We start from the raw sequence: 17,540 nt of genomic DNA, 5'->3' as shown, positions 1-17,540 counted from the left end.
AGCCGTCCCCTTCTTTTCTCTATTCTTTAGAACAATATCAAGGTTTCCTTGGTGGTCTTGCACGGCCGCCCCTGCCTCGCCCTCTTCCCCTCTGCTGCAACTGGCGGCCCCTGCTGCCACTCCCATTCTCTGCTGCCTCCACCATCTCCACAGCTGGACTCTCCCTGCTGAGGCCATTGCACAGACAACGTCAAAACACCACAAGATCACAAAGCTGATGGGCCCTTCAATACCTTTCGTTCCTCTCTTGGCCATTCGAGGCTGCCGCAAAGTACAGAAAGCAATTTGTAGGCAATTTGACAGACTGCACTTACAAAGGAAAGAAACAGGCCAATCACAAGCAAGGCGCAGAGTTTGGTGGCACACCTGGTTCTGCTGGGTGCAGGTGAGGCTGTCAGCTGCCGCTTCCTCTGTGGCGCATCCCCCTCGCTGTTGCTGCTGCTCTCGCTCTCTGACCCCTCAGGAGAGTCCACCTGACATCCACACCACACCTCTTAAGACTGACCTCTACATCCACAAGAGGAATTTAGTGTGGAATTCGAAAGACACAATCAGAGCTTGCTCTCTGAAGGCCCTGGCAGCATGCATGTAGCAATCAGAACATGCGCAGAAAATGCAAAAAACTGGTACCTGCTCTTCTTGCCTCCGCTTCTTTGCAGGCTGGCTGGTCATGGAGGTCTTCTGGCTGGCACACGGCGTCGCTGCAGATGACTTCGCCGCTGCATCTGATGTCTGCACACAAACACACACACACAAGATCACGTGTCACGTCTGCATGCCTTAAATTCTGCTTGGTGCCGTGCTTAAATGGACTGCAGACATGCCTCCTGAGAAGGACATAACATCTGGGAATGCGAGTATGCTTCCTGGCTTGTAGCATCAGGGCCTGCGGATTCTGCCGCCTGCCCACAAAGCTGAATATGGCACGGCGGAGGCTGCACTCCTATCTGAAGAGTGCTGTCGGGTGCAGCATCAGTGTCAGAAGTGGCCAAGGCTGACTAACCTCTGACTGGGCGACGGATTTGCGCAGCAGCCGCCGGCGCTGCCGGGGGTCCATGATGTCATCGAGGCCCTCCTCGTCAGACGCCGTGCCTGATTTGGCCTCGGAGGTTTGTTCAAATACAAATTTGGGCACCTCGTCCAGCGTCATCAACTGCGCCGCCTTGCTGCCCAACGACCGCTTCTCCCGGTCCATCTGCATTGCGAAATACCTTAATAACTTTGTATTGCTACATCATCAGTCACTACACCACAGATTTGATAGGTGCCACAGGCCTGTTATGCAGGCACAGGCTTGCCAAGCAAGTGCTCTTGTGCTGTACCCTTGGTGCCAAGAATTATCACCGAGAAATCCACGAGTGCACTTATGTGGCAAGGTCGGAGCTGCAAGGACTGTAAGGGTTGTCCTGGCAGAATGTCATCCTCAGAATTTTAGTCTGCAAATTCTGTGGCAGCGAGCGTTTTGACGGCCATACTGCTCGCGGCGGAGTGTGGCATCTCATGTGGCACCAGGACAGGGGCATGTGCACGCACCTGCTGGAAGGTGCGGAATTCGGCGTCTGTGCGTGCAAGCAGCTGGTTGATTTCGCGTGGGGTGTGCACTCCGCTGCCCACGTCCCCGGTGCCCTTGGCCATGAGCGACTGCAGCACCTGCACCCGCTCCTTGTGCGTGCTCTCGTCGTTGAACATCCCCGCCTGCCATAACACAAAGTTGCCACCTCCTCAGGATGGGCGTGAATCTCAGGTACTGCATCAATGAGAAGTTCTCTAGCAGGTGTGACGTTGCCATGATCAGCCCATTCACTTCCAGCCTCTACACTGCCACATGGAATACACTCAAGCCAATGGTGCTTTGCCCCTCCAAAAATCTCTTGCAGAGCAGCTGGTTCTTGAGCTGCAACACTGCTGCAGTCCCGTCCTGACGCATCTTGGAGAGGCGTGCATGCTAGGAATGAATATGAGAGGCAGGAGGCAGAACAGGCACCAGCAGGGGGTGGGGGTGTGACCCACCTGGATGACTTTGGCGTCAATGTCGCGTTTCTGCTGGGCGCGGTCAAGGATGGCCTCCTCTATGGTCCCAGCCGCCACCAGCACCAGAACCAGCACCGCCTTCTTCTGCCCTATGCGGTGTGCGCGGTCACCCGCCTGCAGCACATGCCACGGGATTTTAGTGCCTCCGGGGAGCCACCGTTTTTTATCATGTTTGCGAACAAGATCTGGTGGAGGAAAGCTCAGAATAGAGAAGGATGGAAGGCGGTCATAGAGACGCTGCTGCGATGCACCTGATCTTCGGATATTGGATAGGCATGCAATGAAAAATCCAGTATGGATGGGGCATCATGCAATTTCTTGCACACTAGCATGGCCAAAGAAAGTGTGGCACTCCAGAGGCATCCAGGATGTGCTAGAATGAGGATCTCCCAAGAACGACGAACGAGATATCACAGTGTCCAAAGCTTGACACTACCGCCTTGAAATTAAGCTCATGACAACGGGTTCCCCAAAACAAATTCTTGGGAGGAGCTCAATCAGAGCACAACAGGATAGTGGGAGCAGGACTGGTGTGGGGACACACCTGCAGGTCCATCTGTGGATTCCAATCGGAGTCAAACATCAAGACCTGCACACCAGACCCGAGCACATCCTTATTCTGCAGCATTCCGCAGAATTGCTTTGAACATGAAGGCATCTCAGGCTCTGCCTGTTGCTTCCAACCAGCCAGTACAATGATGGCTTGTCAAGCTGCCATCGCAGAACTGACCCCAGGGACCAACAAGAAGAGCATCTCTGGATGACACACAGCAACTGCAACACTGTACTGTACAGCGAGGCGCACCGTGTCGGCGGTTTGCAAGTTGAGGCCGAGTCCGCCGGCGCGCGTGGAGAGAAGGAAGATGAAGTAGGGGCTGTCCTCCGCATTGAACTCCGCCAGCATCCGCCCCCTGCACACACCCCAGTGCAGATTCTGTTACTTTCCTTCTCCACATGCATGCAACCCCGTCCTACCAGGCTCCAGCATAACATTCGGAAGCTCACTGTTTATTGCTTTACAACTGTGATGGCATTTAGCTGTCCTGTGTCGACGCGAGCAGCCACAGTGGTTAAACATGCAGAAAGTCTTTGCCGGAGACTGGCTGTTCTTTGAACTTCGGTCCTGGATCAGGTATTTGATCATGATGTAAAATTGCACCATGCCAATTGCTCTGGACGGCAACCGGGATGAATGCGGCACCTGTCGTCGGTTTTGGTGGTGCCGTCGAGGCGCAGGTGGGGAATGGCGCGCAGGTCGAGGTAGTCCTGGATCACGTCAAGCGCGCGTGTCATCTGGCTGAACAGCAGCACCCGGTGCCCTGCACGCACGCATGCATATTCCACATCCTCTATACAACCACATGCATTGCTTGCTGATGAAGAAAAAGTATTTGTCCGCAAAGTTCCGCTGTGAGAGGAGCCGTTGAAGTGTTCCTGCTATTGTGTTTCCATCGGTACGTCCTCAACTATGTGGCCAAGGAATCACCAAATCGACAGGTGCTCTCAAGCCCATTCAGCTGTGAATGGACTGCCGAGCAGATTAGGAAAGTCAGCTGGGCGGCTGGGCATCAACCTCCTCAGGGTACCACGCCAGCTTCTCCAAACATTCGTGCACCCACAGAATGGCACGAACAACTGGAATGCCGCCATGATCCCCAAGGGAACAGAGCCAGGCTTTGTCACATAGACAAGAATCATGGCGGAGCAGGCCACATATGCGAATACTGTACATGAACTTTCAGATCCCTGGCTCAGCGGGCTGAACCAGGGCGACTGGGCCGGTATGCTTCAATTGGGGTATAAGATCAGAGGGGTGGCACAGGGTAACAAGACAAAAGGGGCGTGCAGGGGTTCGGCGCACCGGTGGCGCGGAGCTTGGGCAGGATGTTGTCGAGGGCATGGATCTTGCCGGAGGCGCGCACGATCTCCTCAGCGTCGGCCGGCTCGTAGGGCGGATGCTGCCCCGCCAGGAACAGGAAGGGGTGGTTGCACGCCTTGCGCAGGTGCATCGCGCTGTTGCGCAGGCTACGTGCCGCCTTCCCCTCCACCGCCACGCGCCCCTGAGAGCAAGTTTGTATATTTTTGAATGAGAAGATTGCAAAGGAAGAACTAGCAACTCTTCATCAGGCGGCACATCGAAGAGGACTCTGACAGATTAACATGGCACTCTTGTTAGATTTCCTGCTGGTTCCACTTTGCTGCTTGTGTTAAGGCAAGCTACTGCTCAATTGTACCCTAGACTGGTGCATTTTCCACGTCTTTAAATGCCTTTTTTCTTAGAAACCTACTTGGCTTGCACTGCCAGCTGCCGCCAGGCGGTCTCTAGGACTCAATCAAGGTCACCATATGGTGATCTACTGTGCAAGACAGGCAGCTCACACTGCAGCTGCAAACATCGAGGACATTGACAGGGACTGAGAGAGGGTGAAGGGCGGCACCTCTTCGGCGATCTGGCGGTACCAGAGCTGCTGCCAGGCGGAGAGGTCGCAGCGCAGGATGTGCTCCGTCTTGCCCGGCAGCTCCGTCTCCACCTCGCGCTTCGTGCGCCGCAGCATGAACGGCCGCAGCACCTGCACCGCTATGCTGGGTGAGAAACTGGCAGTTATGGGACGCTGGTAAATAAGTTGCTGACACCTGTTGTGAACATTGGTGGCAGAAGGCTAACAATGCAGAAAAGGGCTGCATTTGCATTGCCATCAAAAATTTGAAGCTGAAACTCATGGGGCAAATGCATGCACATGCATGTGTCATTTTAGAGTTACTGAGAGAAAAAGGGGCCTGCACTGCCATGATTGAGTACATGGCACTCCTGCGGTGCCTAGTGATTGGCAGATTCATGTTGTATGAACTCTGGTGTTGAGGCAGAAAGCTCACCTGGTGGAGGCGGGTGATGACCAGCAGCTGCTCCTCCTCATTCAGCTGCACCGCCACATCCTCGCCCTGCCCCTGCAAAAATGCCAGTTTTACCCTTCAGACCCCGTTTGCTACAAACAGACACATCCCTCCTTCTGGCAATCATGCAGGGGTGTGCAGAAGACCGAGCGCACTACAACTGGTCATATGTCGTGCAAGGCGCTCACACCATTATTGTTGGGCATCAAAACAAGAGCCTGCTGCCTTCGCCTGTGATCCCATTTTCAGGCCAGCCTTGAAAGGGTGGGAAGAACCAACCTTGAAGGGGGCGGCGAACCACTCGTCGAAGCTGTCGGAGGAGTTGAAGACCTGGGGCAGCACAAAGTTGAGCAGTGCCCACAGCTCGGCCAGACTGTTCTGGATGGGCGTCCCCGTCAGCAGCACGCGGTGCTTGAACGCGTAGGTGCGCAGAATTTCCGCCAGCTTGCTCTCCGCGTTCTTCAGCCGGTGGCCCTCGTCCACCACCAGCAGCTCCCACTGGATCTGCACCCACGCGCGCGCACCGCTTTTGCTTGCAAGCCCAAGCGCAACAGAATGAGGTTCTCAATTTACACTTCGAGACTTTTCAATAGTAACCTTGAACGCTCCACTAAACAGTAGTCCGATCCTCGTGAGAGGACCTGTGAGGCCCACATTCTCAATTGATCTATAGCTTAGTGACACGCCTCCATCATCACTGGGACAATCAACATCAGCGGCTTCTACAGCGACGCATCCACTGCGTTAGCGCCGCTATAACATGATCGTTGTCATGCTGTGACAGGATGAACTCTTGGAATGGGCCGCAGGTGCACGCTGCAACACATAGGGCATGCTGTGCCGAGAAGGAAATGTTTACAAAAGAGGGCGGCACCTTTTTTAGGGCGTTTTTGTCGCGGATGATGAGGTCGTAGTGGGTGACGAGCGCATGGAAGGCTGGCTTGTCGAGGTGCTGCGCGCGAATGGCCCTGCGCTCCTCCATTCCCCCGTCGTACAGCACCACGCCCATGCTCGGCGCCCACTTGCCAAACTCGTTCATCCAGTTCGACAGCGTCGCCTGCGCAGAAGCCACCCAGACGCCCCTGATCAGTCATTCTTACAAGCACTCACAAGCATGCAGAAGCATCTGCCCAGAGCCTGGTGATCTGCTTTGCAGGCTGTAGGGCTTGAACCATATTCATTTTGGAAGCATGCATGTGCTTGTAATTGACCGGACACGAGCACCGGCAGCCTGACAGCATGGCTGCACTGCAGCTCGGTAGCAGCGAGATAGCACATGCATATTCACAGGAGACTAGCCCCCACTTCTGCAAAAAATTGATTAATTTGCTACAATGGATGACAAAACAGGCCACGCAGGGGCGGGGAGTACCTTGGGGGCGAGGATGAGGTGGGGCCCATTGTTGCGCTTGGACTCCTGCAGGAACGCGAGCGTGGCGATGGTTTGGATGGTCTTGCCCAGGCCCATCTCGTCGGCCAGGATGCCGTTGATGCGATTGTTCACCAGCGACACCAGAAACTTGACGCCCCCCAGCTGGTACGCGCGCAGCGTGCCCCCCTGCAGCATCTCCGCCTGCCGCACCTGCCGCGCAACAAACAGACGATTGTTTAGAATTGTATGCTGAGGCTCGTTAAGACTTTGGATTGGTAAGACTTCTGCGCTTGGTCACGATCGGAGCTTGAGGACGGCACCACGCTGTTCACTAGACATTCAACCACTTGCCAAGTGAGCCATGTCATTCCAGTACAAGCAAGCGGCAAAAACTGCAACTTACCAAATCGTTGTTGGGACAGCCACTTGCAGGCATGCTGCCTTGAAAAAAATCTTGACTGCTGCAACACTGGAGTATAGAAAACAGGCAAGATTACAGCAAGGAGCTGTGCACACGCCTTCTCCTTGATGACGTGCACGGAGTCATAGTACTGGCGCTGCGTGTGCAGGAGGTGCAGCGTCTCGGCGTCCAGGTCCTCCTCCTTCTTGCGCAGCTCCGCGGCAGCTTCCTCCTCCACGTCGCCGCTCATCCACGGTGCCACGTCATCTGCGCTCGCCTCCTCCAGCATCGCTGCCCGCTGCTCAGCCACCTGCAGCCGCCACGTGAACTTGATACCGAAGACTTCAAAGCTATTGCTATAACACATGCTGATGTGAGTTTCATCTGCAATATGCTGCATTTTCTCATTGTTCAACACTGACAATTCATCACAAGCTTTGTTGGGCATTCCTTCAAATGCAATTAAACGCCCCTGTGAGCCAGCATCATGCTTGTGAGCAGAAAATCTATTGCGCCGGCTCTTCCTTAAAGCAGGTCCAACTATTTGCTGTGCTTGTAAGCAGGAGTACTGGTGCGCCGACCTGGCATCTTTTGTACGGAAATTGGACACGAGTCAGCGGTGGGCGAGGTGTCCTGGATCTTCCAATCTTGCTTTGTTGATTTCACAGTTGCTGGGGCATAAGCCACGCCCTTCACACCAGCAGGAGGCAATTGCAGCACCTTGAGGCCGAGATCGGAGATGATGGCGTCGGTCTTGTCGAGCAGCGTGCGCAGGCGCTTGTCCTTGGTGGTGCGCGCCAGCCGCAGATACTCCTCGTAGTTTTGCTCCCGCAGCGCCACTATGCGCGCCGCTGCCTCCCGACCGATACGCCGCCCCTCCCGCCCTGCACAATTTGCACCGAACCGATCACCACTTGTACCTTCCCTCGATGGGGGTTGGTCCCTTTCCTGACACACTCTCAGCAGCACCCCACCAGGATAGTGTTGATGAAGGAGTACAAATGGCCATGCATGCATCAGGAGGGTCCGTCAAGACCCCATGAGATACCACATGGGTAGCGGGCTTATCGTTGCTACAGATCAGGGAAGGAAGGGGTGCGCACCGTGCCAGGCCTTCACGCCGTTGTTGCGTTGCATGCGGCGCTTGGCGGCGGTGAGGCCGGCAGGTCGCAGTGTGTCACGGTGGAAGGCGATGACCTCCTGGCAGAAGTTGCGCCGGTCCTGGATCTCCTTCTGCACCACGCACAAGCACCCCGCGTCAACTGTGACCCTCAATGCTCCCAGTCCTCACCACAGCTGCTAGACCAATTTGACTGTGTATACCTACAAACACAAGGAGCTAATTGCATCAGCAAAATTACATCAATACAAGAGATTAAGGGGCATGCAGTGTCAAATTGGCTTACCAGCTTGGCCATGTTGGCCTGGCGCTGGCGGGCGAGCATCTCCTCGCGCCGGCGCATGTTGTCGGCCGCACGGATCTGCGCATTGCGCATCAGTCTCTCCTGCTCCATGCGCGCCCTCTGCTCCATCGCCTCCCGCTCCTTTGCCGCCCTTGCCCTGCACACCACGATCCTCATCTTTGTCTGTTTCCCTTCTTCACAAGACAATAGACCAGAATCGTGTGTACCTATCGAGCAGAACTTGCTCGCTGGCATACCAGGTAGCCAAAAGTGGCGGTAGGTGCGTAGTTGGGCTGGTTTCAGGGAGAGCAGGCGGGCCGCCATGATGCATTCCAATGAATTGCGGAAGAGCATGTAAGTGATCAGAGTTTGGCGCACCGCAGCATCTCGGCGTGCAGTTCCTGCGTCGAGGCGCCGGTGTCGGCGGCGCGGCGCACGGGAGGTACAAGGGGCGGCGGAGGCCGCAGCGGCTGGTCCGGCATGGGCCGGCGCCAGGCGGTCCAGTCAGCCAGCTGCGCCACGTCAGCGTCCTGCTGCAGCCGCTGCTCGGCCGCCACCTGGCTGCGCAGGCCCCGCTGCAGCCCCAGCAAGTGCAGTCGCTTCCACTCTAGTAGCGCTTGCATCTGCTCGACCTGCTGACAATGCAATGCTCAGCCATGCACCCCTATTTTTGAAACAAGCTGGCACAGAAACTGGTGGCAGGAGAACTCATATTAAAGAATGGCAAAAGGCATGGTATGACAGGCTTTGTGATCTTCGTCCGCTGGAAGTGACTGCTGTTCAATCCGGATCTGCGCCTGGACAGGAGGGGGAGAGCGTGCCTGCGGCTGTGCAGGCAGATCTGGCGCCCCCTTTGCCAGCTGATCCAGCCGGTCCTGCACTGCGTGCTCTGCAGCTCTGCATCGCTCGGCGCGCAGGGTCACAACGTCCGGTGCTGCAGCGGCTTTCTCCTGGGGAGCCTGCCCAGCATCTTGCCGATGCGCACAGAGAAGGCTGGAATTCACTTGCAGCGGCGCCTGGATCTGCTCACTTGCTACCTGGAGTTGCAACCGCAAGTGAGTGTAGCGGTCTATTTTGGGTTTGCACCGACTGAAGGATTACAGGCATGTTTAAAAAAAACTAGGGGCATGCAGAGCAGCTCTAAAAGCGCACCTTTGAGGCATTGCAGTGCTTCAGACGAGCCAATATGGTGCTTGGGGCAACCTTGTTGCTCAGGAGAGCTGACAGGGCCTGCCTCTTCAGCCGAAGCTGATGGGCAAAAGGGGCAAGCTCTGGATGAACACGGCCAGATGCCTCTGCCGCATGGTTCGATCGCAGGCGATCCTGCAATTCTGACTGAATGGAAACTGCCTCTCCTTCGGTGTAGGGAGGACTGGCCGGTTCCGCAGAATTAGGACCTTGTTGGACATCGTCCAACATACTGAGTGTCATTGTTCATAAAAATTGCCCATCCCTACTTCAGCAGGTGCAAAAGACGCGAAATATCGGGAATAATTGGTCAGATCAGATCAAGATGTTCCCAAAAAAATCAAGTTGGAGCAAATTTTAACTGTCTCACACTGTCAAACATGTCTACAGGTATTGACAGTTACATTACAGCGCTTATAAGTCGCTTCCTCCAGGGCAGGAAGTTGGGTTCATGTTCAACTCAGTGATTTAGAGTGACAAGAGCGCGCAGCCGACGGCGATCTTGGTAATTGATCTCAAAGACCTCTCCAGGCGCGGGCCATGCAAAGTCCATCAATCCTGTGGCTTCTGCTGGCAGGACGTTGAAATTGATCTTGTTCATTGATTGATTTGACGTGAAACAGATTTGGCGCAATGTGGCTCTCCTTGGGATCAGTTGAATTCGGTAATGGTCGGAAGTGATGTCTCGAGAAACATAAGAGCAAAAGGTGGTGGCGGAATTTAGATCCTATGGAGGGGATTGTCAGTAAACTGAAGAATCTGGACGCCTATCCAAAAGTCAATGAAGACTTCTTTCAGAGAACTTTAAGTGGGGGCATCATAACGATTGGCAGCAGCATAATAATGCTCTGCCTCTTCCTGTCCGAATTAAGTGCGTTTCGTCTCCTTTCATTCAGCGCTAGCCGTTCGAAGGTTTGTTCGTGCCAGAATTTTAATCCGATCGGGTGGCGCTGCGCATGCTTTTGGCGTTGATGGTTGATCAAATCTGTACACCTGGACAGGTCTCTTCATGAAGATCACCACCACAAACGAGCTTTCGGTAGACACTACGAGAGGGGATCAACTATCTATCAACGTGCGTATCGAGACGATGGCTTCATATTTTACTTTCGCCACTGTCGCCTGCCTGATGTAGGATACAAACCTGCAGCGTAGCTGACATGTGAGTCTGTGTCATTCCAGTTCGACATGACATTTCCTGCGCTCCCATGCGAATGGATCAGCCTAGACCTGATGGATATCAGCGGAGAGATGCATCTGGATGTGGTAAGCTCTCCTGTCTTGTGCAGCAGTCTCCCACATCCTCAGCTGCCATACCGTCGTAACAAGGCAGGAAACTGACTGCATTTGCTCAGTGTGAACTTTTGTGGACAGGATCATGATGTGTATAAGCGGCGGCTAGACTCGAATGGGGTGGTGATTCCGGACAGCATAGAGAAGCACCAGGTGGGGCCAGAGCTGGATGACACGCTGCTGCACAAGGCGAACGAGACGGAGTGTGGATCGTGCTATGGCGCGGCGCCTGATGAAGAGTGCTGCAACAACTGTGAGGAGGTGTGCTGCTTTCCGAATCTCCATTGAGGCTCATCGACCAACATGTGATGAGATCTTTCTAGATCAGTGTCAGGCGGCCTCCATGCAATCACTGCCAGTACAGTAATTGGCTTGCAGAGCGCGCCAATGTGGGCCTGCACACACCATCTCTATATTATACAAGATTTCGTTTTCTTGTTAGAGAACAAAAGCGATAGGGATGTGTTGTTTGCAGGTGCGGGCTGCGTACAGGCGGAAGGGCTGGGGCTTCACAGACCCGCAGCAAATATCACAGTGCGCGAAGGAGGGCTTTGTGGAGAAGCTGCGTGCGCAGGAGGGGGAAGGGTGCCACATGTGGGGCTCCCTGGCTGTCAACAAGGTGCTTGCCTGCTATTGGCTATTCCCATTGCCCGTATGGCCGGAAGCCTCGCTGGAGATTTTTTGCTTGATGTGGTCGATAGGAACCTGTGCATGTATGCAATCTGGTCATTTAGTGCTCCTGGGCCGGGGTATCATTGTATTTTTGTTACCTGATGTGCACTTGCGAGGCGGCCCCTTCTCCTATCTTCTGGCGCTCGCTCTGCCTTGATGTCTGCCTACCTCTTTGCCTAATCTGTGCCATTTGGGCGCCTGACCAATCGATTTGTGATGTATACATGCATCAGAGTGCCTCTCAATTCTGACAACACGTGATTACGCACAAGCCCACTGTCAAGACGTCAACAATTCTTTCCGTGTAAGGGCCAAGAGTTGTGTCTGCGTGGCACACAGGTGGCGGGGAACTTCCACTTTGCACCTGGGAAGTCGTTCCAGCAGGGGCCGATGCATGTGCACGACCTGGTGCCCTTCCAGGGGGTCACCTTCGACCTGAGCCACAGGATCGACAAGCTCAGCTTTGGGCACGAGTACCCAGGCATGACCAACCCTCTGGACCGCGTGAACTTGCCCAAGTTCAACACACGCAACCCCCAGGGCCTCCCCGGAGCCTACCAGTACTTCCTCAAGGTGCTTCCCCTCTCTTTAGGATGCTGCCCTCTGCATGCACCCAACAGTGCGTGGGAAGTGTACGCACTCAATCCCAGAATGGAAGAAGGCATGGGGCACTCGGGATTTGTGGGAGGAGGAGGCTGGCAGGATCTTGATGCCATTTGCAGGAAACTGTCAGCACCGGATATGCATAAGGCCCTTAATGATGAAAGAGATCTGTTGATAATGGTGTACATAGTGTTAGGTGTTACATCCTTGCAGTCACACATCAATGCCACCGGTACTCAAGCAACACCAGTGCCAGGTTTATCATCGGTGGTTGCCGTGCGCGCAGGTGGTGCCCACTATATATGTCAACTCGCACAACCACACCATCAACAGCAACCAGTACTCGGTCACGGAGCACTTCAAGGGGTCCCAAGACTTCCAGGCGCAGCTGCCGGGCGTCTTCTTCTACTATGACCTCTCGCCCATCAAGGTCAGACCTCCTCATGCACTATTGCCATCACATAGTTGCAACTCCCTGCAGGTGCCGGACATCGCACTTTTTGGCACTTTTTGGTGCAACACGTGTAGAGAGGGGCATCCAAAGATGGGGTGTGTTGGGCGCAGGTGAAGTACCACGAGACCAGGATGTCTTTCCTGCACTTCTTGACAAGCGTGTGTGCCATCGTGGGAGGCATCTTCACCGTGGCGGGCATTGTTGACGCCTTCATCTACCATGGCCACCAGGCCATCAAGAAGAAGGTGGACCTGGGCAAGCAGATCTAGCACTGTGCCATGTCCCGCCGTGTGCGGAAGGCACACTTAATCCTCTCAGAGGAGCAGGCTGCGATTTGCTTGTAAGTATATGAGGGCGTCAGTGTGAAGGGCATAAGTGGCTTAATGCATCAGTTGCTTTTTGAGAGGTGTTTGGCTGGTGGACCAGTGTTGACTTGCAAGGGTAGTTGGACTGCACCTATATAGCAGCCCATATATGGGCTGTTGAAATTTGTTTTGGCTTCTATTCTATTTTGTGACCCAGGAATTGTAAACCCTATGCCTCATCCTGAGGGATCAGTCCTTCTAATTTCCGACATCATCTCGAATTTCGAAAGCTCATTTTACCCACGTTTGTTCTGATCAAATTGGTTGTTCGGATCAAATCAGCTGAAACTATCTCAAATTCGCAATGGCAATGAATCTCTAGATGAACGTGGAGTGACTTGGGAGCAATGCTCTTTTGTGGGCAATCTTTGCGATCGTCCTGTAGCACCTCGCACAGTGCAGAGCCTTGCAGTGCATTGAGTATAAGAAATTCAAGATTGCCGTTCAGAACCTCGTCGTGGCAGCAAATATCACACTCCCAATCTAGTCGATCTCTTTGTCATAGGCATGCCTTCCAGAGACAGCACAGGCAAAGCAAACACGGGATCAGGAATGTTGTCACTTGTTCCCTTCAAGACACGTTGATTGGCGTGGGCCTGTTTTTCACGCCTAGCTTGCTGGCCTTGGCTTATGCGACAGTGAAGGGAAAGGGCAACACCAAGGATGGCCTCAGTCGCATGCTGACAGAGCTCAGCCAGGGCTACTTTCAGCCGAATGTGGGAGGAGAGACTATTCCTGTGGCTCAAGGAGAGCTGTCAGACCTGGCAGGAGACGAACCACTCTTCAAAGCCCTGTACCAGTGGTGGGCTTCTGGCAACATGCACGCTCAGCCAATCTTTCAATGACAATCCCTGATCACTCCATCCTTTGCCTCAAGGTTCCCTGGATCTTCAGGTTCCTGGACAGCGGAGGCGTCTACAAGCTAGCATTTGGGCCGAAGGCGTTCATCGTCGTCTCGGATCCAGTCGTGGTCAGGCATCTCCTCAAGGTTTGCCCTCCCACCTCACACCACACCCAAGCCTGCCAAGACCCTTGCCATGCACTTTGCTTGCCGTGTGAAATGCAACAGCAGGGTCTGCTGCAGCAGTTTGCAGTGCTGCAGAAGCTGACAGCCCCTGTGCTCCTGCTCCACCAGGAGAATGCGTTCAATTATGACAAGGGCGTGCTGGCGGAGATCCTGGAGCCCATAATGGGCAAGGGGCTGATCCCAGCCGATCTGGAGACGTGGAAGCCGCGGCGGCGCGCCATCGTGCCGGCCTTCCACAAGGCCTACCTGGAAACCATGGTTGCCATGTTTGGCGCCTGCACCCAGGAGACTATCCGCAGCCTCGACGCCCTCACTGCTGACGGCGAGGTGACTCACCTACCTCTATGCTGGGCGCTGGCTCTGGCAATCAGTCATCGGCGTCAGCCCTGAGTTGGCTGGACGCGATGCAATGTCACCGTCTGACTCAATGGCTCGCTTGTGCACCTGCACTGGAAGCAATGCACATCTTCATACCGACACTTCTGTTACTAGTGATGGTACCTGGCCGACTAAGCATGATTTGCCAGGTGGCAGGCTGGCATGGCTGCACATTGGTTAGAGATAAAGGGACTGGTGTCGTGTGCAGGGGCAGACTGATATGGAGGAGGTCTTCCTGAGCCTGGGGCTGGACATCATCGGACTGGGGGTGTTCAACTATGACTTCAATTCCATCACCAAGGAGTCCCCAGTCATCAAGGTAGCAATTTGTTCATGCATGGCCGATAATCACCTGCAATGAGCAGCACTGGCATGGCAGGATCTGCAAAAGTCTTCCTTTGCAAGCAAGAAACGATGAAGTTTTACGCAAGGGCTTTACAGTGGTGTGACTGTGATTGGCAGGCTGTGTACGGAGTGCTGAAAGAGGCGGAGCACCGCTCGACGTTCTACATCCCCTACTGGAACATCCCCATCACCAAGTACATTGTGCCACGTCAGCGCAAGTTCAACGCTGACCTGGCGGTGATCAATGCCTGCCTGGATGACCTCATCGCGCAGGCCAAGCAGACGCGCCAGGCCGATGATGTGGAGGCGCTGCAGGCCAGGGATTACTCCAAGGTGCGCATAGCTTCCTTCTTCGCAGCTTGTGCAACAGTCATTATGGAGGTGGCCCCGGCGGTATAAGTAGTGAGCACCGTGCCCACTATTGATTAGGTCTTGCTTGGATCTTGCGAGTCCATCAAAGGGGTAGATCAACTACAACATGTCTAAAGATGCACCTTGCCTCTTGGCAAGGCAAGCGTTGCGATTATAATAATATTTCCTGGAGGGTTTTGAATCTCTGGGCCCATGACCCAGCAAGCAGCCATGCTGTGGTGACCTGAGATTTGTAAAGGGAAGGGCAGGGCACTTTAAGCATTCAGCTGTCCAGCAGAGAGCTCTGGCCGGCACCACCAGTTACAATGCAGAGGCTCAAATCTGGACAATCAATTTAGCATGCATCTTCCACTGTGAATGCCTGACCAGCGCCACATTGTGGCAGAAAGGACCCGCATGAACTCATCCACCGCTAAAGCAAACACTGCGCCAGGTCTTCCACAACGCAAGTATTGCGTCACTGACAGGGCTGGCACGCGCGCAGGTGCGAGATCCTTCGCTGCTGAGATTCCTGGTGGACATGCGCGACGCTGACCTGTCGGACAAGCAGCTGCGCGACGATCTCATGACCATGCTCATCGCGGGGCACGAGACGACCGCAGCCGTGCTGACCTGGACGCTCTTCGCGCTGCTGACTCACCCCTCCGCCTACGCCAAAGTCCTGGCTGAGATCGACTCCGTGCTCGGCGACAAAACCCCCAGTGCGCCCCCCTGTCCTGCCCACTGTTAGACAGACGGCATATACACCACGCAATTCCCTGGTGTTCTTCCTTGTTTGGAATAACGTGCCAGTGCAGATGCTGCCTGCTGAATTTCTATTCCAATCTCTGCACTGTATGTAGTTCTTGCAGAGTTCTAGAAGAAGCAATGGCGCGTAAAGGTGGGCAAAGGCTCTAGGAGCTTGAGAAGGCGTACGCCAAAGGGCATGTCAGTATTCTCTTAAAAGACAACCTCATTGCACTGAGACGTGAGCAGTCATGGTGTTTCCTCAGGTTGTCCGCTGAGCTTTTGCTGGCGCGCGCAGGCATTGAAGACATGCGGGCGATGCCGTACGTGCGGTGTGCGCTGGCGGAGTCTCTGCGCATGTACCCGCAGCCGCCCATCCTCATACGCCGCGCGCTCTCCGACGACGTGCTGCCGGCACCGTTGGGGGGCGACTCCTCCGGCTACCCCATCGGCAAGGGCGCCGACATCTTCATCTCCGTCTGGAACCTGCACAGGCGCGCCCCACTTGAACACACTGCCCGCATGCTGTCAGCATGCCTCTGTTGCAGCCACCGGGCAGGCTTCTGGTTGGTGGCTGCAAATACCTGGAGCAGACAATCAAACTACTGAAAGATTCTACCATGCTGCGCAATATCTGCTTGGCTCTGTGGTACCTGGCAACTTTGGCTGACTCATCAGAGTCCCAAGTAACAGCAGTGGCGTCTCTCCAGAGCAGTGGCTAATCAGTTTTGAAACATCCAGCAGTGTTGGGATCCTTTGAAGCTGGTGCATTTGCTGCAGCTCTTCAGACTGTAGAGCAGCAGTGGTACGATCATGTTCCAATCATTGCACAGGTCGCCGCACCTGTGGAAGGACCCGGACACGTTCAGGCCGGAGCGCTTCTCGGAGACCAACAGCAACCCGGCCTTTAACGGCGCGTGGGCGGGCTACCGGCCGGAGGCGCAGGGCAGCAGCTTCTACCCCAACGAGGTGGCGTCTGACTTCGCGTTCATCCCCTTTGGCGGGGGCGCGCGCAAATGTGTGGGCGATCAATTCGCTCTGCTGGAGGCCACCGTCGCTCTCACCATGCTCCTGCGGTGAGCTGCTTACACCCGTGCTGTACATTTACATTCAATTCACATCTAAGTGCGGGTTGTAAGTTCATTTCACCTCTCACCACAAGATTTGAGGGTACCTTTGGCCCACCAAACATGCATAGTGCGCTACATGGTGCCCTTGCTAATGTCTCACATGGAAGGGCAATCTTGTAAATGGTGTAGCAAAGAGGGACCAGGTGACAGTGCAGGGGGACTCAGGGCACTGTTGCGTGCATGCAGGCGATTCACATTTGATTTCGTTGAGGGGCCGGAGAGCGTGGGCATGGCGACAGGGGCCACGATCCACACTGCAAATGGCCTGCAGGTCAGGGTGCAGCGGAGGGATGTGGGTGTGACCCCTGCCGGTGCAGAGTCACAAGAAGTCGCAGTCCCTGTGTGAGAGCTGTGGGTCATGCTGGCGGGGTGTCCTACAATATTTAATGATGTCCCAGTGGAAGGTGACAATGTGAGTCAGGCGTATCACTGAGAAATTGAGAAGAATATCCGTGAAGTCCATCTGCATTGGGTCTGAGTTCGGCATCTACACAGTTTTGCGACATCTGAAATGTGATGCGTTGACCTGTCGAGGTATCAAGACCTGAATGACTTACTCCAGTATGTAATGGTTCGGGCAGAATGCTGTGCTGCAAAGTATCCTGAACCTCACTCTGCAATAAATTACCACGCATCAGGCGTCTCTGTCTTTCTCACAGGATGACCTATCAGACAAAACATCCATGATCATGAAAGCAATGTCAACCTCAGCAGTCTCGGCCAACCCAATGTTTTGACATGCACGTAAATCCCCTGCAGCTCTCATGACCTGTGGCAGATAACAGACACTGCTGCCAAATCTGTGCCGTTGTGGCCAACAACTCTATTATCAGCAATGGAACAACTGCCAAACCTTGCATACTTGAGCGACTCTGCTGCGTAGTCTGCC

The 17,540-nt window shown here is 54.5% G+C and overlaps 4 protein-coding genes across 4 annotated transcripts; 2 read left to right on the top strand and 2 right to left on the bottom strand.

Moving 5' to 3' along the window:
- Positions 1–943: 943 nt before the first annotated feature.
- Positions 944–7,841, bottom strand: COCSUDRAFT_12787 (hypothetical protein; the record flags this gene model as incomplete). Its single annotated transcript, XM_005650496.1, has 15 exons — positions 944–1,195; positions 1,534–1,695; positions 2,011–2,145; positions 2,576–2,620; positions 2,837–2,942; positions 3,233–3,350; positions 3,893–4,091; positions 4,470–4,601; positions 4,906–4,965; positions 5,203–5,427; positions 5,798–5,980; positions 6,296–6,490; positions 6,793–6,927; positions 7,392–7,579; positions 7,799–7,841. Coding segments are annotated over 15 exons (2,178 nt in total), but the record flags the coding sequence as incomplete, so codon positions are not given.
- A 1,154-nt stretch (positions 7,842–8,995) lies between these two features.
- On the bottom strand, positions 8,996–9,701 carry COCSUDRAFT_32457 (hypothetical protein). Its single transcript, XM_005650495.1, has 2 exons — positions 9,244–9,701; positions 8,996–9,131 (listed from the first exon to the last, which is right to left on the bottom strand). Exon 1 carries the CDS (start codon positions 9,505–9,507, stop codon positions 9,337–9,339), a length of 171 nt encoding a protein of 56 aa, XP_005650552.1. The 5' UTR covers positions 9,508–9,701; the 3' UTR covers positions 8,996–9,131; positions 9,244–9,336.
- Positions 9,702–9,866: 165 nt separating this feature from the next.
- On the top strand, positions 9,867–12,854 carry COCSUDRAFT_27574 (DUF1692-domain-containing protein). Its single transcript, XM_005650494.1, has 8 exons — positions 9,867–10,157; positions 10,288–10,361; positions 10,469–10,552; positions 10,661–10,840; positions 11,055–11,198; positions 11,591–11,824; positions 12,141–12,284; positions 12,419–12,854. The coding sequence occupies exons 1-8, from the start codon at positions 10,016–10,018 to the stop codon at positions 12,575–12,577; spliced, it is 1,161 nt and encodes a 386-aa protein (XP_005650551.1). The 5' UTR covers positions 9,867–10,015; the 3' UTR covers positions 12,578–12,854.
- A 496-nt stretch (positions 12,855–13,350) lies between these two features.
- Positions 13,351–16,997, top strand: COCSUDRAFT_12656 (cytochrome P450; the record flags this gene model as incomplete). Its single annotated transcript, XM_005650493.1, has 9 exons — positions 13,351–13,475; positions 13,568–13,661; positions 13,809–14,027; positions 14,287–14,397; positions 14,541–14,756; positions 15,280–15,496; positions 15,820–15,998; positions 16,317–16,597; positions 16,838–16,997. The coding sequence occupies 9 exons, from the start codon at positions 13,351–13,353 to the stop codon at positions 16,995–16,997; spliced, it is 1,602 nt and encodes a 533-aa protein (XP_005650550.1).
- Between the last annotated feature and the right edge of the window lie 543 nt (positions 16,998–17,540).

The sequence above is a fragment of the Coccomyxa subellipsoidea genome, assembly GCF_000258705.1.
Source record: "Coccomyxa subellipsoidea C-169, whole genome shotgun sequence".
Lineage (NCBI taxonomy): Eukaryota > Viridiplantae > Chlorophyta > Trebouxiophyceae > Coccomyxaceae > Coccomyxa > Coccomyxa subellipsoidea.
The sequence above is the reverse complement of the archived record's forward strand: the minus strand, read 5'-3'. Positions and strand labels throughout refer to the sequence as shown.